The following is a 25,609-nucleotide window of genomic DNA, read 5'->3' as shown; positions in this document are numbered from 1 at the left end:
GTCTTCCTTTGTCCTCAATTTCACATGCTCAAAGGCTCAAGAAAAAAATTGCACACACTTTACCTTATCAATTTTTGCAAAGGGGTCCTCCATCCTGATCAAAAAGGTGCAACAGTGCCTTTATTTCCTGCGGAGCATCAAGAAAGCTCACCTCTGTCCCAGGATACTGACGGACTTTTACCGCTGTACCATTGAGAGCATACTCACCAACTGCATCTCAGTGTGGTATGGCAATTGTCCTGTATCAGACCGCAAAACACTCCAGCGTGTGGTGAAAACTGCCCAGCGGATTATCGGCACCCAATTGCTCACCATTGGGAACATCTACCATAAACACTGCCTGGGCAGGGCGAAAAGCATTATCAAGGATGCATCTCACCCTAACCATGGACTTTTTACTCTCCTCCCATTCAGTAGGCGCTACAGGAGCCTCCGCTCCCACACCAGCAGGCACAGGAAGAGCTTCTTCCCTGAGGCTGTGACCCTGCTGAACCTCACATCACAGCGCTAAGCAGTATTGTACTGTCTCAATACTTTTATATTTGTGTGCTGTAGCACTTACTTCTTATTCGCAGTTATTTCGTAAATAACACTATTCTTTGCACTTCTGGTTAGATGTTAACTGCATTTCATTAGCTTTGTATCTGTACTCGGCACAATGACAGTAAAGTTGAATCTAATCTAAAATCTAATCTAATCTTGCATACAAAGGTATGGAACTATCAAAGATGTTACACCAAACACCTTCAACCAAACTAAAATAGGTTCCAAATAAAGTCAGAGACAATATCAGATGTACATCAGCTCTGGCAGGGTTTGCAGGCCATTATTTCCTACAAGGGAAAACCTAACATCATAAATGGCTGTGAAGCTTCACTCCCAGATGAGCTCAATGCCTTTTATGCACACTTTGAAAGGGAGAATAAAACTACACCCTGTGTGAATCTCTGCAGCATTTGGAGCTCTTGTGATCTGTGTCTCAGAGGCTGATGTCAGAACATCTTTCAAGAGGGTGAACCCTCTCAAGGCAACTTGCCCTAATGTTGTACCTGGTAGGGCACTGAAAACCTGTGCCAACCAACTAGTGGGAGTGTTCAAGGACATCTTCAATCTCTCACTGCTGCAGTCGGAGATTCCCACCTATTTCAAAAGGACATCAATCGTACTAGTGCCCTAGAAGAGCAGGATGTGTTGTTTTAATCACTATCGCCCAGTTGCACTCACATCTTACCGTGATGAAGTGCTTTGAGGGGTTGGTCAAGGCCAGAATCAACTTCTGCCTGATCAAGGACCTGAACCCCCTGCAATTTGCATATCGCCACAACAGGTGTACTGTGGATGCAAACTCACTGGCTCTCCACTCAGCTTTGCACAACTGGACAACAGCAATACCCACACCAGGCTGCTGTTTATTGATTACAGATCAGCATTCAACATCACCATCCCCTCAGTACTAATCAACAAGCTTCAAAACCTGGGCCTCTGCACCTCCCTCTGCAACAGGATGTCTGACTTCCTCTTTGAACGACCACAGCCAGTGTGGCGGGGAAACATCTTTTCCTCACTGACAATCAACACCAGCGATCTTCAAGGATGTGTGTTAAGCCCACTGCTCTATTCTGTCTACATCTGTGACTGTGTGGCTAAGCACAGCTCAATCGCCAGCTATAAATGACACAACTGTTATTAGCAGAATTTCAAATGGTGAAAAGGAGGCATGCAGGAGTGAGATAGATCAGCTGGTGGAGTGGTATCACAACAACCACCTTGCAGTCAATGTCAGTAAGACCAAGGAATTGCTTGTAGGCTTCAGGAAGGGGAAGTCAAGGAAAAACATTCCACTCCTCATTGAGGGATCAGCAGTAGAAAGGGTGAGCAGTTTCAAGTTCCTGGGTGTCAACATCTCTAAAGATCTATCCTGGGCTCAAAATATTGATGCAATTCTGAAGAAGGCAGATCAGTGGCTGTATTTCATTAGGAGCTTGAGGAGATTTGGTATGTCACCAAAGACTTGAGCTCAAGTTTCTGCAGATGTACCATGGAGACCATTCTAACTGGTTGCATCATCGTCTGGTATGGAGGGGCCACTACACAGGACTGGAAAAAGCTGCAGAGGGTTGTAAACTCAGCCAGCTCCAACATGGGCACTAGTCTCCCTGGCATCGAGGCCTTCTTCAAAATGCAATGCTTCAAAAAGAGGGCATCCACCATTCCATCCTTAAGGACTCCCATCACCCAAGGGCATAAAAAGGAATACTAGAAATATCTAGGAGGTTGGAAAACATCTGTGGAGTCAAAACTATTAGTGAATCAAGTTAATGTTCATCAGAAATCCTGTTTCTCTCTTTCCATAGATGCTGCACCACCTCTAGAACATAGAACACTGCAGCACTGTACAAGCTCTTTGGCCCACAATGTTGTGCAGACCTTTTATCCTGCTCCAACATCAATCTAACACTTCCCTCCTGCATAGCCCTCCATTTTTTTTTTCATCTATGTGCTTCTCGGAAACTCTCTTAAATGTCTCTAATGTATCTGCCTCTACCGGCTTCCTACAAAGAGAAAAGCCCTAGTTTGACTCATCTCGCTCATCTGCTGTTTGTCTCCACCACTTTTTTGGTTTTACTTCTGAATCTGCAGTCAGATCTATTATAGGAAATGTCACCTCTGCACTCAACCAAATACAATTTAATCAGATGCTGAAGCTATTTAGAAGGGTGAGTTTCACCCTGCCCCAGGGACAAACTGACTCCACCAGCACAAGTGTAACTGCTTGATCTTTGTTGTAGATCGACTTAGGTTTGGCTAATTTGTCAAGGCTATCAACAAATCTTGCAAGCTGCTTGGGAAAGTCACATAGCCCCATTCTGTAACTGAAAGAGACATTCCCAATATATAAAATGTTACTCTTAACAAGCACAACGCACAAGAGAAAATCTGCAGATGCTGGAAATCCCGAGCAACACACCCAAAATACTGGAGGAACTCATTAGGTCAGGCAGCATCTACAGTAGTGAATCAACAGTCAAGGTTTCAGGCCAAGACCCTTCAGGTGAGGCAACATTTCACCTGTGAATCTCTTGGGGCTGCCTATTGTATCTGGTGCTCCTGAAGCAACCTTCTCCACATCGCTGACACCCAAAGTAAATTATGGGACCATTTTTTTGAGCACCTCCACAGCCAAAAGAGGAATTCCTGGTGGCCAACCGTTCTAATCCTATTCCCATTCCTGTTCTGACATGTTGGTCCATGGCCTCCTGTTTTGCCACGATGAGGCCACTTTCAGATTGGCAGAACAACATCTCAAATTCCGTCCAGGTAGCCTCCAACTTGATGACATGAACATCAATTTCTCCTTCTGGTAATATTTTTCACTCCCCCTTCCCTCTTCTTCTATTCCCCACTCTGGCCTCTTATCTCTTCCCCTCATCTGCCAATCACCACCCCCTGGTGCCCCTCCTTCTTCTCTCTCTCCTATGAGATGTTAGGAACACCTCCCATTCTGGCAAGGTGCTAATGAGAAGCCAATTTAGGAGATTAGAATCTCTGATAATCAATGGTCATATCTGTCATGCAGCCATCTCCACTTCAAAGGAGTGAAAAAAGAGCTAGAATGACAAAAAGAAACTCTAATTTCTGGTCAAAGATGGATACAGTGTGATAAGGAAGATTAGAATATGGGCTACAGGAAATTAAGGTGATACATGGAGGAATACCCTTTGAATTCAGACAGGGCTGTCAAATCAGATTGAATCTTTTAGGATAAACACTCCAGCAGACTGAGCAGGCGACTGAGCTTTGAAAGGTCAGGATTTCGCTGCTTACAAGTACTACAGTTTAGTTGCATTATTCACTGCAGCCCCCACTCCCACTTACATTTTTTCCCTCCTGTCCCTATCATAATTATGCACTCCACTTCAGCTGGAGGGAAGACCCTTGGGACCAGCTTCCAAGCACCTACTAAATTCTTGAAGCACTCCCTCTCTCTGCCTGGTGTCCTAAGTCACACTTGTTTTGTCCTAGCTCATGTCTGAGTATGCTGACTCTGCCCTGTGTAAAAACCAGAATTTTATCCTGATTGAAAGAAGTGGGCCTCAATGTTTGCCAAATGACACCCTACCTAAGGGGCCAGCTAGTCTCTATTCCTCCAGCTCAACTGTTTTTCAACACAGAGATAAGCTGGAGATCATAAACACAAGAGATTCTGCGGATGCAGGAAATCTTGAGCAACACACACAAAATGCTGGAGGATCTCAGCAGGTCAGGCAGCATCTGTAAAGGGGAATAACCAGCCGATGCTTTGGTCTGAGATGCTTCATCAGGACTGGAAAGGAAAAGGGCAGAAGCCTGAATAAGTAGGGTGGGGGAAGTGGGAGTGCAAGCTGGCAGGTGATGGGTGATACAAGGTGAGGGGAAAGATGGATAGGTGAGGGAGGTGGGGATGAAGTAAGAAATTGGGAGGTGATAGGTGGAAGAGGTAAAGGTGTGAAGGAAGAAAGAATCTGATAGAAGAGGATACTGAACCATATGAGAAAGTGGAGGAGGAGGGGAACCAGAGGGAAGTGATGGGCAGGTATGGAGAAGAAAAGGGGTGAGAGGGTAACCAGAATGAGGAATGAAAAAAAGAGTAGTGGGGGGCAGGGGGAGAAAATTACTGGACTTTGGAGAAATATGCCAGAGATCATGACCTTCTTTCTCCCCTGCTGGGCTCAGTGTCTTACATGCAGTCCATCATGTTGACATTGCAATGGCCAAAGCTTGCAGCACGAACCTCTCACAATGTCACCAATCCTGAATGAACAGTTCAGTGCAGGTCAGCAGTTTATTTTCTCTTTGGTTTCTCTTTCTTTTTAGTTAATTTCTAGTACACTGATATAGGAGTAGGAGCAGGTCAGCTTTGCATCAAGATTTTCAATCGCAACACAATTTTCCTGCACGACGCCCAGAATTTTAATTCCCTTAATATTCAGAAATCTTGGTTTTTCATGAATGCCACCTGAGACTCCACAGCCTTCCAGTATTGAGAGTTTCAAAGATAGTCCACTTTTAGAAAAGAAATCTCTCATCTCAGTTCTAGAGTTGACCCTTTATTCTGATTGTGCAATTCCTGATTCTTCACCCCTCAGTAAGGAGCAACATGCTGCATACCTTCAAGAGAACTTCAAGGGTGCTTCCTGAACATCTCTTGGTTCCAGGACAACTCTTTAGTGTTAATTATTGGTGCCCTCTGAAGGGGCAAAGTATGCTGTTTTGTCTACAGGACATGAATATTAGAAGGTTCTTCCACCACTACTTTGAGTTACTCTGACACAGAAGGCGGCTATTTGGCCCATAGGGTCAAGGCCAACACTCAACAATCAGTTCCATTCACTGTTTTCTAAGCCCCACTCCAAGACCCTGAAACTTATTCTCTTTCTTCCTACAATAAGGCATAGTTTTACAATATCCAATTAACTGACCAGCACCTGCCTGGGATAGGAGAGAAAACAGCAGCGCTTGGAATCAGAATCAGAATCTGGTTTATTATCACTGATACAAAATGAAATCCGTTGTTTTGCGGCAGCAGTACAGTGCACCCATACTTCCAGAGAGAGAAAGTGCAAACTACTCTAGGATTGAACCCTGGTCATTGGAACCACAATGCAGCAGTACTAACCACTGTGCCATCCAACCTTAGGGCATCTCCCTTGGCCCAGTAGTAATGATATTTAGTTCTGAGTCCCCATGTATTAGGCCGAGCCTCATTTTAGATACGACTTAACACTATACCTTGCTGGAATACTGCCCTCTCAGGGATTTAATCTTTCACATAAGATAGTACATATAATTCTTCCACCCCTCTCAGATATACAAGATCTCAGGAAAACAAGGACATTACCCAGCAGTTATCATTTGGTGGCCATCTTTACTATTGACCTTAGTGCAGATCTTGCTGAGCACATATTGTTCTTAAACCACAGGCACACATTTCCAATGCTTATTAAAGACAGAGAAGCATTTGGGAACATCCTGAGATGACGTGAGGTGCAACATAAACATGCTTGCCCTTTCCCTCATTAATGAGGGAATGGACCAGGCTATGGCCTGGTGAACATTGGTTATATCCACAGAATAAATGGAACTCTTGAGATAATGAAGACAGAAAGAAAGGCAACCAAGGTCAAAGTTCTGAAGTGGAAATGTTCATAGAAACAGAAATGTGGGAATGAAAATTCCTCTCAGAGATTAGTACGAGCAAGATTCCAGTAGGAAGGACACACTATTCTTCTATCAGACTTTGAATAAGCTTTTCCTGTGTACTCTTTTGAACTGATTCACACACAAAAGGCCTTGCTGAGAATTCTTCCAGAAGGCTGCCAGCTGCTTCCTGGAAAGATAATCCAGATGTTAATCTCCAAATGTTAACAATAAACCTGAGTGAGTGCATATGTGGGACTGAGACGGATATTTTTTGCTGGCCTACTAATTATCCCTCTCCCATTGCAGCTAACGGCATCTTGAGATGTGTGGGCTTTAACAGGGAAACACTAGGAAAATAGAGGCAGCTGAATAATAAGCCACAAATAGCACTGGGGGCTACTGAAAGCAAGACTGAGGCAGAAAGAGCTTAGGAATTCATTCAGTTAGCATGTTTCCATTTCAGAGTTACTTAGGATTCATTTTCATGTAGAATCACACTACTCCTGAAATTTGACCAGATACTTCCAGCCAAAGGCACCCTAAAGTATCTGACCCAATTTCTGTGTCAGTCAGGCAAAGGCATGAGAAGATTTTGCCAAGTATTCCTCATTTACTTGTCATGAATGGTCAAGTACAAATGAACCATTGAAGCACTGCTGAATGAAAGCATTATGAACATGGAAGGCACTTATCTGCATAAGGCTGTGTATGAGATCTCATAGCAGATGGACACAGGGAGAATTAAATCTTGTCGTTGAGGTGACGCTCTAAATTGATCTTGAGGTATCTCAGTGCAATGTGCAAGCAATACCTGACACAATGGGGAGATCCGTAAACCTGGCAACATGTGCTTGGTCCCTCTGAAACATAGAAAACCTACAGCACAATACAGGCCCTTTGGCCCTCAAAGTTGTGCTGAACATGTCCCTACCTTAGAAATTACTAGGCTTACCCACAGCCCTCTATTTTTCTAAGCTCCACATACCTATCCAAAAGTCTCTTAAAAGACCCTATCGTATTCGCCTCCACCACTGTTGCTGGCAGCCCATTCCACACACTCACCACTCTCTGAGTAAAAAACTTACCCCTGACATCTCCTCTGTACCTACTCCCCAGCACCTTAAACCTGTGTCCTCTTGTGGCAACCATTTCAGCCCTGGGAAAAAGCCTCTGACTATCCACATGATCAATGCCTCTCATCATCACAGCTGCTCTAAGCAACTCTGCAGCTCTCTATCAAGATCCCTGCTCTCTTAGAATAGAGAGCATCTGTAGCTTTCCCTCTGGAACAGCGGAGGCAAAGTGCTGATTTCTCTAGCTTCAGCTTGGAAGGAGCCCAGTGCCTCAAACTCATTGCCATTTGCTCCTTCAGAGCCAGTGATAAAAGATCCTTGCTCTGCCATGTAGTTAGATTAGTGGTTGGAGCAGGCGGTGTATTTTCCTGAGGACATCCTCACTGAAGCACAAGATCTTTACGTATTGTTCTTCATGGGTCAAGCGGGATTGCTCAAGATGGAGATATTTGCTGAGGATCCTTCTCCTCATCTTTTCTTCAGTCAGTATGTCTTCTTCTGCTCCTCCTGTCATAACAGGGAGACAACTGCAAAAGCACTCATGGTTTTGAGCAACCTGTCATGTCATTTGCTCAAGATAAACTCCTTCAACACCTGGCACCTCTGACTGTAATACATTGTGCAATATACTATGCCAGGTATAACACTGATCTCAAATCTACTTTGAGTGATTGACTTCATAATTCACCTTCTCCGTTCACTCCTAATAGGTGCTACAACCCCTAAAAATGATTCCCGATATGGCAGTCAGTGAGAATCCCATTGTAATTACATGCTAAACCAGATACCAGTTTGGAAACAAATCAGCTTTCATAGCTCCCACACAAGAGCAGTAAATAGATACATTCTGTGGCCCACAGTTCTTATTCCGAGAAATCATTGATTCTTATAGCTTAGATGGAGGCCATTTGCCCCCTTTGCTTGTGCAGCCCTTTGAAAATTTGACTCACTCCACTGCTTTGCCCTGCTTAAGTTCCTTCTCCAACTGGACACTGCTTCTATGTTGAAAGTCGCTGCTTGTTTTGCATCCACGATCTTTGGATGCTGAAATTATATTGAAGGAGTTCTGCCAGGCCCAGCGTATCGAAGCTAGCTGTTGATAGAGACTGAATATGAAATGCTGCTTTTAATAAGGAATGCATACTACTTTATAACAGCTCATTGCCCAAAATTATCCTCATCACTCCAGGTGCTTTAAATCTGCAGCCACTGAAATCATAACCCAGCCCTGCCGGTGCAGGCTTCACACTTCACTCACTTCTCAAAATTGTGAATGGAACAATTAAACCTTAACCTTCTCAATTTCAAAAAGAACAACCTCAGTCCCTTTCTCATTTCATGCAACTGGAAGTCCACATATGCTAGTTACCGTTCTGGTAAACTTTCCCTCAACCATTTCCAAGTCTTTTACTTCCTTCCTGCTGTATAGGTACATGGACCTAAACACTTATAGATGAAGCTCAGCCAGCATTCTAGACAAATCTGGCATCATCTGCAGCTGAAGGATTTTGGAGGCTCCTAATGCTGCAATCACACATCTAGTCCATCTATCTTAAAATATTACTTTTGCATCATAATATGTAGTTGTTACATAAACTAAACGTATGATACCGCATTGCTCCTGGACACTACTTGTGAGGATGGTTTCGTATTGGCTATTGCAATCTGTATTGAAGGTGTTTTGCACATGGAAGTGGTCTGATCATGAGGCTGGCAAAGCAGGTGTGGGGCAGAGTTCGCGAGACTGCCTCCTGACCAGTTCTTGGTTACAGAAGGGGTGCCTGCTTGTGGCCAGTAGACCCAATGCTGGGAGGTCATTCTGATATTTCACGCTGTGTGCAAGTACAGGGGTGAAATGTTCAGCCGTTGTACCATTGGATAAGATGCTGAGGTCGACTTTGGTGCGAGGATGGTGTTGGCCGATGCTCTTCTGCCACAGCACAGCTGTAAATATCCAAAAGAAGAGCATTTAAGTCCCATGTGCAGCCTTGTTGCTTGGGATGTGTATTGTTGCTTGGTGGGGGACTCGCTCTGTAGGGTGGAGGGTGGGGTTGCCAGTGCAAGGAGTTTGAAAACCACTGTTCCATGCCCTGATAATTTGACTGTAATGGTGCAATTTTCCACATGAACCTACCATGCTTGCCAAGCAAGACCTGCATCTGGAGTTCATCTGCCACCTTTAATGCACCAACAATATGAAAATCTGTGGTAATGTTTCACACTCACGGAAATGTATAGATGTGCTTTGAAGCTCATTAATCAGGATAAAAGAACTTCAAGATGTTTTGGATGTTCCTATTCAGCACTGCTAATTAGAACAAAGTCAGACTGAAATATAACTGAATGACTTTAAATCAATTCATAGTTGGCTCTTTTCTTCTGCAGTATTGTTGCTTGACAGTAATTTTTAAAGTGAGCACAAGGACCAATGAAAAGGTTCATTCGAATTCCAATTCTCCCCTTCCTTCACCCTCCACTCTGGTCCTTTTGTCTGGAAGAATGAAGCAGGCTGGGGGGGAAGAGCGGGGTAAGAGAGGAATAATTCTCCAAAGAAAACATTGCCTTGGTTCTCCAGCCATTCCATCTGAAAAACCACTTCCACAATACAGCGGACAATCCTTCATCTAGTCAAGAGGTTTCCCTCTTTCCAGGAGAAGCTCACCTCATCCCATACACCCCACCTCAAACCTTATTAAAGTCAGAGTTATTAATTAGACACATTATGAGGTTCTCTAACAGGTCTAAATTTGCCATTGGTCATGATCAAATTTACAATGCTGATTATCGGAAGCAGATATATCTTTTTACAAAAACAGTAGAGGACATGAAACAAAAGATGCTACAAAACACAGCAGCAGGTCTGTGAAGAGGAATAACAGTTTTGAGAAAGAATTATACACAAAACATTAAAGCTGTCTTATTTTTATATACATTGACAACTCTGCTGAATATTTATTGCTTATTCTCATTTTATTTCAGACCATGAGTACTTGCAAATGTTTATGTGTTCCACTCCCTTGATCTATTCACTATCAGATTTCCTTTTATGAAGCAGACCGCTTGTTAGTGCAAGCGTGCTTTGTTAACAGAAATGCCTGATGTGATTTTTCAAATGGCATGGCCCCTTTAAGTATTTAATCCAGCTTCCCCCAGTTGAGTACATTTCCGGCCTGATTTTAGATGCTAGACTGATAACATACTAGTTTATTTTTGGATCCATCCCAGCCTGTTTCCAACAGAGACTCACTCATTAATGTTTTGAGCATGCTCTTTTGACACAGTTTGGTTAGACAGCATATCCTGTCTAGTGTCAATAAAAGTTTTCACTAATCACCATGTTCTCCAGTTTTATTTTATATCCTTTCTTTGCTCTGCTTCTCTTCTCAATTATGTCTCCGCTGTTGACAGTGACTGTTGCTCCCAGCTGCTGACCGTGCCTGAGCTGATAACGCTTTTGACAGATATTGTTTGACAACAAAGAGTGGTTGGTGATGGGATGATGCCATCATAACACGTCCAGTCCTGTTTGACCAGAACCGCATGTTGGTGATGCTAAAGCCTGCAACGCACATGGCAAAGGAGGCCAATCAGTTCCAACCAAGGCCCATTTACAGAGCTGATGATTGTGCCTGCTCTTTAAATATAGTTCCTAAAAGGAAAGGAACATTTGAATGTCATCTATTTTCACACAGCAAAACTACACGCACTATCTCTTGATGTTAAATTGTTACCTGAATTGACACAATATCGTCGTTCATATTGTCAATCTCGTATTTGCAGGTGTTGTCACAGGGCATACAACCTGTCACAGGTGCTAATACCACCACTCCTGCTAAGTGATGTACATGGAACTTCTGCAGTTATATGCGTCTGATGATATATCTTTTTTTCAAATTGCTTGTGATACTAGACTGTTTTACATGCTGGTAATGAAAATTTGTCTGTTGAAAAGGTACTAGTTTTGGTGATTTTGGTGACCCATGTACTTCACCACATAGCAACAAGCACCGTGACATCATCAACAAGCGACCCAAACACTTAAAGCCTCTCCAGATGAGTTAATGGCTGGTCTCATGTAAATGTGGATGAATTTATGGTAAAATGACACTTCTTTCCCAAGGAATTGAATCTTGACTATTCTGTGCATTCAAAACACTTTGCATGGAGCTTTCTTTCAGTGGAAAGCTAAGGGCATGCTTCAAATGAAAATCAATCCTTCACAATCTCCACCTAACCCAGCATGCAGCAGTAAGTAAATGAGATGAAATGAATACTTACTGAATGGACCAACTGAAACAAAGAAAAAATGAAAAAAAATCATGAGATGTTAAGGAAAATTCATGAATGAACTCATACACAATGGCAGCATAAATGTCAGTTTAAAAGTGAGAAACAGTAGGAAATGTTAACTTCAGCTATTGATAAGGGGCAAATGATTTGCTGCAGTAATTAGCAGTTAGATTGACTCTGACCACCAAACCAATCAAATCTCTGCGTCTGAGAAATTTCATGCATCTCATGATAATTTGGCAGTAGTTTAAGTGTGATAAGTGCCAAATGCTGCATCAAATCACTGGACCCTGTTAGAGCATGGAGAGAAATGCAAAGTCATCATTACAATTTAATTGCTATCTCTTTGCAGTGACTCACAACCACATTCCTCTTGTATAAAGACATGTCATCATTTTCTTTTACAAATATATAAAGGATATGTCAGGGGGTTGCACATAGAATATAATGAGTATCTTCTCACATCAAACTGAGTTTAATTTCCTCATGTCTTCTGTGCTCATAAGTAACTGAGTTGCCCCATTATTTTGTGGATATTTATTGTATCTTTACTGCTGGCTATGACACAATATATTCATAGCACTGCATAAAATAATAATCTAACAAATACATGCTTTTATAATCTTAACATGTAGAACAATATTCACCATTTTCAGATCTGTAGGTGTGGTGTGTAACAGGTAGCTGATACCACTCAACTCTTCCCTTGCCCATTAAACTGTGACCTGTTCTTCTCCAATATTTCTTCAGCTATTGTTATTTGAGGACATTGACTTTTGTATGGCTATGGTTCCACTGGTGCCTGGTCAAACACTGGCTTTTAGCTGTGTGCTTGGACAGAGAATGCAGAGGTCTATTCAACCTTGGAAGGCTTAATATTTAATTATATACGACCAAATGAAACACGGGGGCTCAGAGTTGAGATTGGTGGGAGTGTACTATACCAACTACTAACATTATCGAAATTTTTCTTCAGGCTAGAGTTGAACACAGCATGAGCTACTCTGAAATTGCTACGGTCTTCCCTTAACAACACTCCTGTGAGGAGAAGCTGTGTTTAGGCTGCCAGAGTTTGAACAAAAACCAGAAGATGATGGAAACATTCAGCAGGCCAGTCATCATCTGTTAAAAATTAAACAGTTAATGCTTCAAGTCCAGGACCTTTTGTCAGAACAGGAAGGTTAGCTGTTTCGCAGACACTGCCTGACCTGTTGACTATTTCCAGCATTTCTTGTTAGAAAACCTTTTTGTACTGAAGATGACCATGGATCACCTCACGTGCAGAGTATGCAAGGCTAGTGAATGTTTCAACCCAATTTTCAAACTAATATTGAGCAATTTTTTTGCATACTTACGGATCATAATGAGGTGTGCTCCTTCTATGAATTGATCTTGGTAGTTATTTATTTCACAATTTTCCTAATTAGTATTTGTCTGGACAAATATGCTGTATGTAAGGGGCATTTTGTTGCTTTAGCTACTATTTTTAAGTCTAATACTTTTAATTTTGCACTGGAGTTCATAGTTCAATGATATGGGGCCACAATAACTTGCACTGACCCTGTCTCTAACCCAAAGGCCACTGAAGGGTCCCTTCACCAACTGCTTATGCCTGAACTGCTAAACACCTGGGCTTTTTGCTAACAAGCTTTCCACAGGAGATAAGGCACCTATTATAAGCTTCTTTTAAGACATCTGACTTCTGATAAATATTTCTAAGGCACTATGAGCAATGAAGAATGTAAGGTCAAACAGTTCAGGCCTGTAGGTCCAGAAATTAAGAGCTTCAATCTCACAAATGATAAGAACTGAAACCAAGTTCAATAGAAGTAATAAATAATCCTGAGAGCTGACAATTTTCTTAAGACCCCAGTTATGTTTTAAAACTAAATATTTCACAATCCTCCTCAAACCTGTCAACATGTCTGACATTTCCTGTGGTACATTTTTGACTCTTAATACCCTATGAAATGGTCCAGCAAACCATTCAATTACACAAACACTTGCCTTATAGGTCTAGAGTTGGTGAATAAAGGGGCACTTGCAAGATTCATCAATGTCGCTGAATTTTAACAAAAGCAAAGATAATGAAAGCCGATCGACCTCCGGCATCAAAACTCTGCCCTTTGGTCACTAGCCCTAATGACCCCTTTTTCGACTCTGTCAATTTTTGTCTAGTAATGCTCCTCTTTAGAGTACTGAGGTGTTAAAGACACTACATAAAGAAAATTTATTGTTACCCCCACATCACAAAAATTGGAGCCAAATCACTATTAAATTGCACTGCATTTTGCTCCACACATGTGATGTACAATATATTTTCAGTTATTATCTTCACATTTAATCACTGGTTCGTGGGCCGTGCTACTGTGATTTATGACTTGGCCGTTTTTAGCTGCAGTTGATAGCAACCCAGGCCCATGGAATATTTCCTGCCAGATTGTTTCTGCATTTATCAAGATTCAATGATAGTGACATCACAGTGCAGGTTTAACATTGATAATAATATGTTTATTTTCAATGGTTTGGCTTGCTACATTTTCTCTCTTTTTATTTGGACGCTATGATGCAACCTCATTCCACACTCTTGTACTACAAGAGGAACACCCAAATAGCAGTAGTCAGATACTGAAATCCTGATTGCTTTAAATTGTTTTGGCCTAGATGATATCACACCAATTGCAACACCCTACTGAGCTCAGGAAAGATCATGGATTGAACCTGCTCTGTATGATCCAATTATACACTGAACAATATGTCCATAGACAGGCTTACTTGATACTTCTCTGTGTTTGGTTGCTAGTTGGTGAACCTTGTCAGGCTATTAGGTGACACAGAATCAATGTGGATTTTCAAACCAGTGGGTTTCAGTCTTAAACGATTTTGCAATCATTTATTTCCTATATAAAATTGCAAATTTACTCAATTCAATTTAACATTTATTGTGGCCATGTGACCATAAGGCATAGAAGCAGAAATATGCCATACCATCATGGCTGATTTGTTATCACACTAGGATTTGAACTCAAGATCCCCGAGTTGGTTTTCTAATTAACTACTCACTACCACACCCTCAGTAACAACAATTAATTTGGCAGCAGTGAACACAGCTCTTGGTTAAACAGAAATCAACCTCCACCTTCACCATTACTCAAACAGGAAACAGAATTTCCGAAACCTATCCTTCTACAAGGGCAACTGGTTAAAGGATATATTATCACTTCTGAGCCCTACTAAATTGGAAATCGGCATTGTTCTTTCCTAGTTATTGGGTCAAAATCCTGGAAACCTTCCCTAGTAATTCGGATTACGGCAAAAGTGCGCAGTGGCTCACCATCATCTTAAAGCAGCTGGAAATCGACAATAAATGCTAGCCTTGCCAGTGACACCCAAATCTCCCAAATTAATTAAATAAATAACCCTTTTCAAATTGTGAACTACACTAAATAATAAATTTGAACATCTACCTTCATTATTTAGAATATCTATTTTTAGTCTTTACTTTTCTTTCCAGCAACATTAAAGTAGTCGGTTCTCAGCAAGAGAGTGCTAATCATCCAGATATGAGAAATCACTGAAGCATCCCTTTATCTGAAATGGTTGCACATTTTAGCAGCAAAAGGTTCACTGGTAATTTTGAGTTCTTATTTGAGTGGGTATTGCATTTCACTCTCCATTGAAGATAAAATGAAAGAGATAAACTTACAGGCATTGTCCATGGCACAAGTGGGACATTTCAGATGGAATGGATTCAACAAGTAATTGCAACCGATTCATTTAGGCATTCAACCTCCTGCCAGGCACCAGTAAAACTTTTCCATTTACAGTTACAATCACCCTTGTGTTACTCACCAGAAAGTAATTTCCACATCCTTTCTAGAACAGTGAAAAAATTCAACATTATGGGACACAGTGAGTGGTACGTAATCATGATAATTATTGGTAAATGTTCACCATTTAAATTACAAACAAACAAAAGAATTAGAAAAGAATGATGGTTTTAAAGCTAATTTCAATGAAAATCAACACTAAGCAAGTTGGAAAATTGTGTCATTGGCTTACTCCTCACCACTATATGGTCATAATCAAAACTTCTGACTCCCATGAAAGGTGATTCCATCAGTCGTCCTTGGTATCTTGCCCAATTCATGGTCATAGAATTTTATAGTACAGAAATGGGCCATTTGGTCTTCTAAGTCTGTGCTGACCATCAGCCACTCATACACACGAAATCTACATTAATCCCATTTTTCTTTATTCCCCCAAATTCTCCCACTCACCTACACACACGGGACAATTTATCATGGCCAATTAAACTTGACATAAGTTGGAGTACCCATTGGAAACCCACTTGATCCATATAAAGAGAATCAGAGGTCAGGACTGAACCTGGATCACTGGAGCTATGAGGCAGAAGATCTATAGGCTGTACACTGGGCTGCCCACTTGGGAGTTTTTTTTTCATATTTTCTTTGCTTGGAACTCACTGAATCTGCAGAAAAATTTGTTTCGCACCAGAGCCACCCTGCCTTATAGCTTCTACAATTCTCCACTCTCCAATTCTGGCATACAAAGAAGAGCAAGTTCTCTCCATAACGCATGCTGCTTCATGACCCTGGAATGCAGCCTGATTGCTCCTGCAATGAGTGTTTGTAGGAGTAGTCAGTCCTAATCCCAACCCTAATTTTGCAAGGATAGAGTTAGATTTCATTGTGATGCCCTATCAGGGATTAAACTGGCAACTGTCACTCACTGTAAAGACTCACAAATCAATAGTCAAAAATCCATCAGTCATTAATCAACACATTCAAGTCTAATCTACAGGTTTCCTTGCCTTGCATCAGTGATAAGATGCTGCCACAAAGGTTGAATGATGGAATCACCCCTCCGTGCAACAGAAGTATTTCACTAAATATATACATTATTTTCAGTTCAGAAAAATCATCCAGAGATCCTTACCATGCACAGTCAGAGTGCCCGAGAATTCAACGTTACCCACAGTGTTTTCTGCAATACAGGTGTATGTCCCCTCATCCTCGCTGCTAACCCGTACCAGCCGCAAGCTGTTGTCAGGTTGAATCTCAAATCTGAAAGAGACAGAAAAACTTTTTTAGTTCATTGTATACCCTGGTGCAAAATAAGAGTTACTCACACTGTTCACTGAATTGAAGTACTCACTTCAAGTGACCTTGCCTTGTGTGATATTGTAAAGAGGCCATTCGTGAATCAGCAACCGATATTACATCTCTCCTGAATTTTATTACTATTGAGCTAATGCAGATATAAAATAGACTACTGGTCTACTGTTACTCATTTTGCATCATCACACAAAGCCCAAGTGACTCATACGCTTATTTCTTTGTTTTCTCCCTCTTCTGTTTTGAATGTGCTCATTCATAGAGTCATAAATGTAAACAGCACACAGACCCTTCAGCCCAACCCATCCATGCTGACCAATTGCCTACCAGAGCTAGTCTCATCTGCCTGCATATGTCCTATATCCCTCTAATCCAGGGATAGAAACATAGAAAACCTACGGCACAATACAGGCCCTTCGGCCCACAAAGCTTTCCCCAACATGTCCTCAACTGAGAAATTACCTAGGGTTACCCATAGCCCTCTATTTTTCTGACCACCACCTGTCCAGGAGTCTCTTAAAATACCTGATCGTATCCACCTCCACCACCATCGCCGGCAACCCATTCCACGCACTCACCACTCTCTGAGTAAAAAAACTTATCCCTGACATCTCCTCTGTACCTACTTCCAAGTACCTTAAAACTATGCCCTCTCATGCTAGCCATTTCAGCCCTGGGGAAAAGCCTCTGACTATCCACACAATCAATGCCTCTCATCATCTTATTGTGCTATGGACCCCTATCATTAACCGAGGGGTCCATGAACCCCAGGTTGGAAACCTCTGTTCTAATCCTTTCCTATCCATGTACCTGTCCAACTGTGTTTTAACTGTTGTAATTACGCCCACTTCAAATGTTCCCTCAGTCAGGGTAAAGATTCTCAGTCCCACCCATCAGGTCCAGGTATCCATCTCATACATTGGATATCAACCGTTATGCCTGAAAGAAGGAACACATAAAAGCAGCTCCTGAACCAAACGTCCCATTGGGTGGCTGGAATAAGATAATTGGTCCTGCTTTTACTTCCATCTCTCTGGGGTGCTGAGGAACTAATGCCACTTCGTTTACTGAGAAAGATCAACCCAAACGGGAGGGGACCACCCTATGGATAAATATACTAAGATCATAAAACAATGTTTTTTGGTTCACTTCCCAAGAACCAGTGTACCTTAAGACCTCTTCTGATGAGTGCATTAAATTCTGAGATAGTTCTTAACGTATTTCATTCCAATGAAGGACATGGCACTAAACTGCAATGGGGCAAGCTGGTTAGTTGGATCTTCACTGGCATCTTCTTAGCTGAACAGAAAAATACATTGAAGACTCTAATACTTTAACTACATACCTTTCCCGTGGCAGCTCGCCCTCCTCCTTGCGCCAGCGGGTGGTCGGCACGGGGTCGCCATGCACCTCGCAATGAAAGTCCACAGTGTCATCTGCCAGAACCACCTGGTTTACAGGACGCTTGATGAAGGTTGGCCGTTCTGCAGGATTATGACGGGGCAAGGTGACGAGACCGCAATGAAAATAACAACCAGATAAGTCACTTCCCAGGCAATGCACTGCCATTTGGAGGAAGTTTGCTCATGCATTTTTGGCAACTCTTTTGTGAGGCTTTTGCAGGGTAGAGTAAGCTGGTAGATGCTCCCTCATACTGCCAATTTCTGACTATCACTCTGCTCTTTACATTCATAGAATCACAGAATTATAAAAATCCATGGCACAGAAAGGGGCCATTCAGCCCCGTTTCATAGCAGCTGTCTGACCTGATCCCAATTCATAGCCCTTGGCGACAACTCTTGCAACTTATAGCGCATCAGGTTCTAAACTGGACATGTATTGGATGTCCTGAGCTTTTCTGGCAATATTATCCTTTCTGACTGAGTAAACCAGACCCCATTAACACCTCTCCATGCTTCGTCCTAATAAATGAAATCTCTATCCTCTGTGCACGTTTGCTCTGGTCTCTGAAAGTAGCTCATCCCTGCCCAGGGAAAGCTGGTGTTAGAGGAACAGGGTTCATGTCCACTAGTGACAGGTGATTCCTGGTGACACCCCAGGAACACTGAAACAATGAGCAGGAACACTGAAACAATGAGCACCAACATGGCCACCATTAAACTGACATTCACGTCAGTGCACCGGCACTCCTTGTGGGTGGAGACTGGAGGATAAAGGGTGGTACTCTGGCCACTTTCCAATGTTTGGCCATTGTTGGAGCAGACTTGGAGGTGACTTGAAGTAGCAGAAACGAGGCAAGGTGAGCCGAGGCGGTGGGGCCCCGAGCCCATGAGCAAGGAATGATCTGCTGTTTGGCTGATTTCAATGCTGGGTCAGATTGAAAATGTTGGGTACAGATTAAATTAAGGCACCAGGGTCAGAGTCTGAGAGCGAAGAACGAGCCGAGGTTTGGTTGATTTAAGTGCCAGGTCAGGCTGTAAAGGTCAGGGTGTCGAGGCTGGAGGAGAGGGACGGGCCAGTGTTCAGCTTGCTGCTTCGCGAGGTCTCTGTGCTCAACAGAGGCTGTGGCCTGCAACTAATAGGCTCCTGAATCTGCTGCAGTGATGACTGGCTCCGTGGCTGCGGACTCACTTTTCTGAACTTCAGTTCAGATTGCCATTTGCTTACTTTTATTGTTTGCACAATTGTTTCTTTTTCTGCACATTGGGTGCTCGCTTTTTTAAGAATGTGTTCTATTGTGTTTCTTTGTTTTGTGGCTGCCTATAAGGAGATGAATCTCAACGTTGTGTATAGTATACATACATTGATAATAAATGTACTTTGAGTTTTGTATGATTCTGAGTCACATAATTATGAAAATGGGGGTGGGGGGGGAACCTATATCTTTTACATCAAGTTACTGAGCCCAACTCCAGCAGCCCTGATAATAGTATCTTGACCCAAAACATCGACTTACACCTTTTGCCTCGTCAGGTGCTTCTCGAGTTCTTCCACTGTTCTGTTTCAGTTCCAGATTCCTGCACTGCAGCCTCTTTTGTCTGTCTCCAGTGGCCCACCACTATCTCAGCTGAGATGCTTACCACATGGTCTCAGTTCAGCTAGTCTTATTACCACACGAGGTAAGGAATTTTCCATCCTGACACACTGGGAACCCATGAGCTTTTCCTTAAAACTATACTGGACGTTTTTTCTCTCCACAGCATTGTTTCCCCTCACATCTCATATCCTCCCATAGTGAAAATGTTCAACCTTTGATGTCATCTAGTTCCATATGCTAGTACCACTCAGCACTAAAATCCTATATTTATGTTGCTGTGCAGATGATGAGCACCAGGACACTATTAACTACATGAACTATCACACCCACTCCTAATCTTCCCAGGTGAAATATTATCATTGCTTGATAGGAAGAGAAAAGGGAAGCCATCACTTTGAATGTGAAACCTTTCTATCCAATATCTGACAGGTCTAGCTAGTTACAGGATGTACAGTTTATCAAGTTAGGGATGGAAAATGGAATGGTTCACTTGACTTCAGAGTCCTGGGGGATGGGAATGCTGCCCAGGGTCCTCTTCACCGTACCATGCCCACATGAGGAAGTGCACCATCCTCGCACAGCACCCAGCTGGTTAAACACAGATCTACATTAGGGTCCCTGGGGCTTCAAGTTCTGCCTAGGGAACAGTGAGGGCAAATAACCTTCCTTTGCAGATGGACAAAGGACAGTATATAACATAGGGAGAAAGGGTACTGGGTAAAATAGAAAATTGTTATATCCCCCTTCTGCATAGCCAAATAAACTTAGAGCAGTCATTGGAAAGGGGGTAAGGTCTTGAACAATGTCCACTTTTTAGTCATGAGTCACAACATTTACCCAAGAAAGGAAAGACAGAAGACAATAACTATAGAGAAACAAAAATTTAAAGTAAAACTTAATGGTTTTGATAAACCTGGTGAGTGAGCAGAGCAAGTCATTAACTTTGCTTACATCGGGCTTCCTCTCAAATGCACAGTGTTAGTGAGGCCTTGAGACTTACAAATAAACATGCTCGGCGATTGGCTTCAAATGCCAAATGTCTGGATTATGGAGAGCAAGAGTTGCTGCTCACAGCAGCCGTTCTCCACTTAGTTGAATAGATGACCGCCACCGAAGACCTGAAACAACTCATTTTTGCAGTCTTTATCTTTGGGACTGCACATTCAGCTGGTGCAGTGGGAGACAAAGCAACACTGACCGAGTTTGGGGAGTAATCCCTTACTATCTCTCTATCCTGTGTTGAGAAGATAAAGCAACACAATTCACGAAAGTGTCACTTACCAAAAACAACCAGGTCTGCCGGCTCACTGTCCCTTTCACCCACCATGTTGGTGGCCACACAGACGTACATGCCAGCATCGGACTTCCTCGTGTTTGAAATCATCAGCTTTCCCCCTCGGATCTAGAAAAGAAGGCAGTGCCAATATATTCCAATGCTGACTACGCCCATAAGAAACACAAAATACCCCAAGAATATATGAGCAAAGAAGATGTGTTTCTTATTCGATGATAAATCCAGTGCTGTCATTTCGTCGCAGGGTGGGATATATAAGGAAGTGGTACATTGAGAAGGTAAAGTATATTGCAATCTACCCTCAGATGTGAAGAATATGCTGCAGAATGGTTTAGTAAGACTACATATGGGTTACTGCAACATGTCCCTCACGAAGGGATCCAAAGTATGGCCTTTGTTAATCTGCAGTATAGGAATGGAACAAAGAGAATGGGATGGGATCAGGTGAAAGACAAATCCTTTAATGGCATCTTCGAAATATACTGACCAAGTTTAATCCCAGGAGAATAACAGTTCGTATGCCTAAAGTTTAAAAGTGGAATTCACTATGCCGAAATCCAGCACCACTTATCCGTTCCCTCCCATCCCAAATGTTCTGCGATGCCACTACTCACTGTGATCCGCTCCTCCTTGTCGTTGATGCGCACATTGTTTTTCTTCCAGGAGATGGTTGGCTCTGGATGCCCTCTTGGTGGGAGGCACTCCATCACAGCGGGTTCCCCTGCCGCCACCACAACATCACTGGGCGCTTGGCGGAAATCGTCACGTAGGACTAGGGAGGGACAAGGGAGAAAACTGCCTTCAGCCAAAGGACAACAGTTTCAGTGGAGAAATGGAAACAAGGAGAAATTTCTTCACTTCTTGGAGGATTGGGGAGTTTTGAAATTTTTTGACTCAGATGGATGTGTTGTCATTGAGAATATTCAGTAAGATAGATTTCTTTACTGTGTGGGAATCAAGGATTATAAGAAATGGGCCATGTTGAGGACAAAGATCAGGCCAACATCATCCTATTCAATCGTGGAATAAACTCAGGACCACATGTACTACTCTACTTTTGCTCCCCCTTCTTATGCTCCTGTGATCTTGAAAAGAAACACAAAAGGTCACACCACGTGGTCTGCCCAAGAACTGCTGACTGCTGCCACCTGGACACGCATATACGAGGGGTGATTGATAATTTTGTGGCCCGAGTTATTAGCTTCAAACTTTCTGCATAATCACTCAAAGAGTTGAACTGCACGTACATGTAACGAGAGCTGTATAACTCATCTCCTTCTACCTTAGGCCACGAACTTATCAATCACCCCTGCTGTGGACCATCTTCTGAAGGTCCAAGACACCGACTTCCACAAAGAAGGGATCCATATGCTCCACGACCGCTGGACTAAATATGTAAATGTAGGAGGGGATTATATTGGAAAAATAAATGTGCTAGATTTTCTAAAATTGACTCCTTCTACCTTAAGCCACAAACTTATCAATCACCCCTCATATGGTAACTTACACTATGCTCATGAATAACTTTGGCAAATAAGTAATTTTGACAGCTTCCCATCAGCACAATTACAATTTAATATAAGGGCATTCAGACAGAATCAGAGTAATAAAGTTGTGGTAATATGCTGAGGATTATAAAGAAACCAGAAGTGAACTCAAGAGGGGTATCAGGAGAGCCTGGAAAAGTAGGCAAGTAGGATAAAAGAGAATCCATAGGCTTTCTCCATACATGAAAAGCAAAAGGATAAGTAGGGAGAGTAGGACCCCTCAAGGATAAAGAGGGGAACACTTGCTTGGAGGCAGACGCTGTGGATGAGGTCCTAAATGAGTACTTTGTATTTAGCAAGGAGGACGTGGAGGACGGGGAGATCAGTGCTAATATGCTAAGGCAATTCCAGATTTTAAAAAAAAAGGTAATGATAGGACTCTTAAAGAACATTAAGTCCACAGGGCCTGATGGGATTTACGCCAGGTTTTTGAGAAAGGCAAGAGATGAGATTGCTTGGGCCTTGATCAATATCTTTGTGCCCTCTATTGTCACAGGCAAGATACTGGGAAATTGGTGAGAGTAGCAAATATTCCATTATTCAAGAAGGGATAATCCTGGAAACCACAAACTGGTGAGTCTCACGTCAGCAGTATGAAAGTTACTGGAAAGGATTATTAGGGAAAGGATTTATGAACATTTGGAAAACTATGGGTCAGGGAGTCAGGAATCATGAATTTATATGAATATAGCAGATATTGATTCAAATGAAAAGCAGTCTTTAGTTCTTAATGTAAATTGCAAGCAGTAATCAGTTTGAAGCTAAAAGGACAGCTTTGCAAACAAAGAGTACTGACTACAGGCCAGACACATATTGTCACTTATCAAACATGGTCAAGGCATATTGTTCTATCAATAGTTGGGATACTTGTGTGCTCAGAGTCTTTAATTTTGAGTGCCTGGGATCTTTGTCCCCAGAAACCTTTAGACCGTCCTTGTGAATTACTTTGTCATAGCAGAGATGTTTGAACATTCAGACACGAGAAAATCTGCAGATGCTGGAAATTCAAGCAACACACACAAAGAAATGCTGGTGCACTCAGCAGGCCAGGCAGCATCTATAGGAAGAGGTACAGTATAAATGCTGCCTGGCCTGCTGCGTTCACCAGCATTTTTTGTGTGTACGTTGCTTGAACATCCAGAGGCGTCTCCCATTGTAGACATATACATAGTTCAAAGGAAGCACTGTCAAGACTCAAAATATTTAAGCAAGTGATGTCATTGTAACTATTGAAAATTGTATTGCTTTCATGTTTGACCTTAAAGTTAGAAAATGTGATGTACTTTGATTTTGGGACATTCGACCATATATCACCAACTTCAGTGTCACTCTAGTGACTTAGATCAGAGTGGCACTGCGCTACTCGCTTCACACTTATGACTGTGAGGCTAAGCACAGATCCAATGCCATATTTAAGTTTGCTGATGATATCACTGTCATTGGCCAACTAAAAAGGTGGTGACAAATCAGCATATAGAAGAGAGACTGAAAATCTGGCCGAGTGGTGCCAAAACAACAACCTCTCACTTAGTCAACAGGACCAAGGAGCTGATGATTGGCTTTAGGAGGAGAAAACCAGAGGTCCGTGAGCCAGTCCTCATCGGGGGATCAGAGGTGGAGGGGTCAGCAACTTTAAATTCCTCGGTGTTATCATTTCAGAGGATCTGTCCTGGGCCCAGCATGCAATTACGAAGAAAGCATGGCAGCACTTCTACTTCCTTGGGAGTTTGCGAAGCTTGGCATGATACCCAAGACTCTGACAAACGTCTATAGATGTGTAGTGGAGAGTATATTGACTGGTTGCATCACGGCCTGATATAGAAACACCAATGCCCTTGAATGTAAAAAGTAGTGGATAAAGCCCAGTCCATTACAGGTAAAAAGCTTCCCCACCCCTGAGCACATCTACACGGAGCGCTGTCGCAGGAAAGCAGCATCCGTCATCAATGACTCCCACCATCCAGGCCATGCTCTCCTTTGCTGCTGCCATCAGAAAGAAGGAACAGGAGCCTCAGGACCTACATCACCAGGTTCAGGAGCAGTTATCACCCCTCAACCATCAAGCTCTTGAACCAGTGGAGATAATTTCACTCAAATCACTGAACTGCTCCCTCAGCCTATGGCCTCACTTTCAAGGACTCCTCATCCCATGTTCTCGATACTTATTGCTTATTTATTATTATTACTTCTTTTTCTTTTGTATTTGCACATTGGTTGTTCGTCCATTCTGTTGGTGCAGTCTTTCAATAATTCTATTGTGTTTCTTGGATTAACTGTGTATACCTGCAAGAAAACCAATCTCACGGTTGTATATGGTGACATACATGTACTTTGATAATAAATTTACTTTGAACTTTGGTGGAGGCAAATACAATAAATGTGTTCAAGAGGCCCTTAGATAGGCACATGAATGTACAGGAAATAGAAGGATATGGACAATATGTAGGCAGAAGGGATTAGTTTAATTGAGCACGTGATTGGCACAACATCGGGGAAGAGGAAGGCAGAGAAAGATGGTTGAATGTTCAAATCAGAATTGATGTCCTCCAGAAGCTAATGGACAGAAGCTAGAATGCATGCATAAGTATATCCAATATCCTTGTCTGATTTTTTTGTGCAAGATTCTTGCCTTTCATGTGTCACACAAAACCAATGGAATACACAAACCAAACTACAATCATGTCCCCTGAACTTCACCACAATCGTTTTCCTGGAGGCACTTTCTGCACAGTAACCTGCACAATTCTATAGAACTGCCACAATATATAAAAAGTAATGATTACATTCTATCAACATGATCTGACTAAAAAGAGCCTAATCAGCATCTACTAAGTAAATCCTGTATTTATTCAGTCCCAAGCAGTTCCATTAATGCTTGTAATGGCCCACATCACCCTTGATCTATGTATGCATTAGTTCCTGTCTGAAACTGTACCAAATTATACCAGCTCATTTTTCCCTCCTTTAGTAATTCAATTTGGTTTCCACTGATCTGAATTAATGAATATTCGCAGGCAGATAGATCGGAGACATGCCCATTACCCAAAGTAACATCTAACCCTGCAGTCAGTCAAAAAAACATTCAGAAA

The 25,609-nt window shown here is 42.3% G+C and overlaps 1 protein-coding gene across 5 annotated transcripts in view; it reads right to left on the bottom strand.

Annotated features, from left to right (window-relative positions):
- Positions 1–25,609, bottom strand: part of robo3 (roundabout, axon guidance receptor, homolog 3 (Drosophila)) — a 345,220-nt gene that overhangs the window by 168,428 nt on the left and 151,183 nt on the right. For all 5 annotated transcript variants that reach the window (XM_072238366.1, XM_072238370.1, XM_072238367.1 and 2 more), the window contains exons 3-6: positions 21,588–21,745; positions 20,961–21,081; positions 18,027–18,165; positions 16,503–16,630 (exon numbers count right to left, since the gene is read on the bottom strand). In XM_072238366.1, coding sequence (XP_072094467.1) covers positions 16,503–16,630; positions 18,027–18,165; positions 20,961–21,081; positions 21,588–21,745 — 546 coding nt within the window. The remainder of the gene's footprint in view (positions 1–16,502; positions 16,631–18,026; positions 18,166–20,960; positions 21,082–21,587; positions 21,746–25,609) is intronic.

Source organism: Mobula birostris, chromosome 20, assembly GCF_030028105.1.
Source record: "Mobula birostris isolate sMobBir1 chromosome 20, sMobBir1.hap1, whole genome shotgun sequence".
In the NCBI taxonomy this organism is placed as follows: domain Eukaryota; kingdom Metazoa; phylum Chordata; class Chondrichthyes; order Myliobatiformes; family Myliobatidae; genus Mobula; species Mobula birostris.
This window is presented reverse-complemented; position numbering and strand designations above follow the sequence as displayed.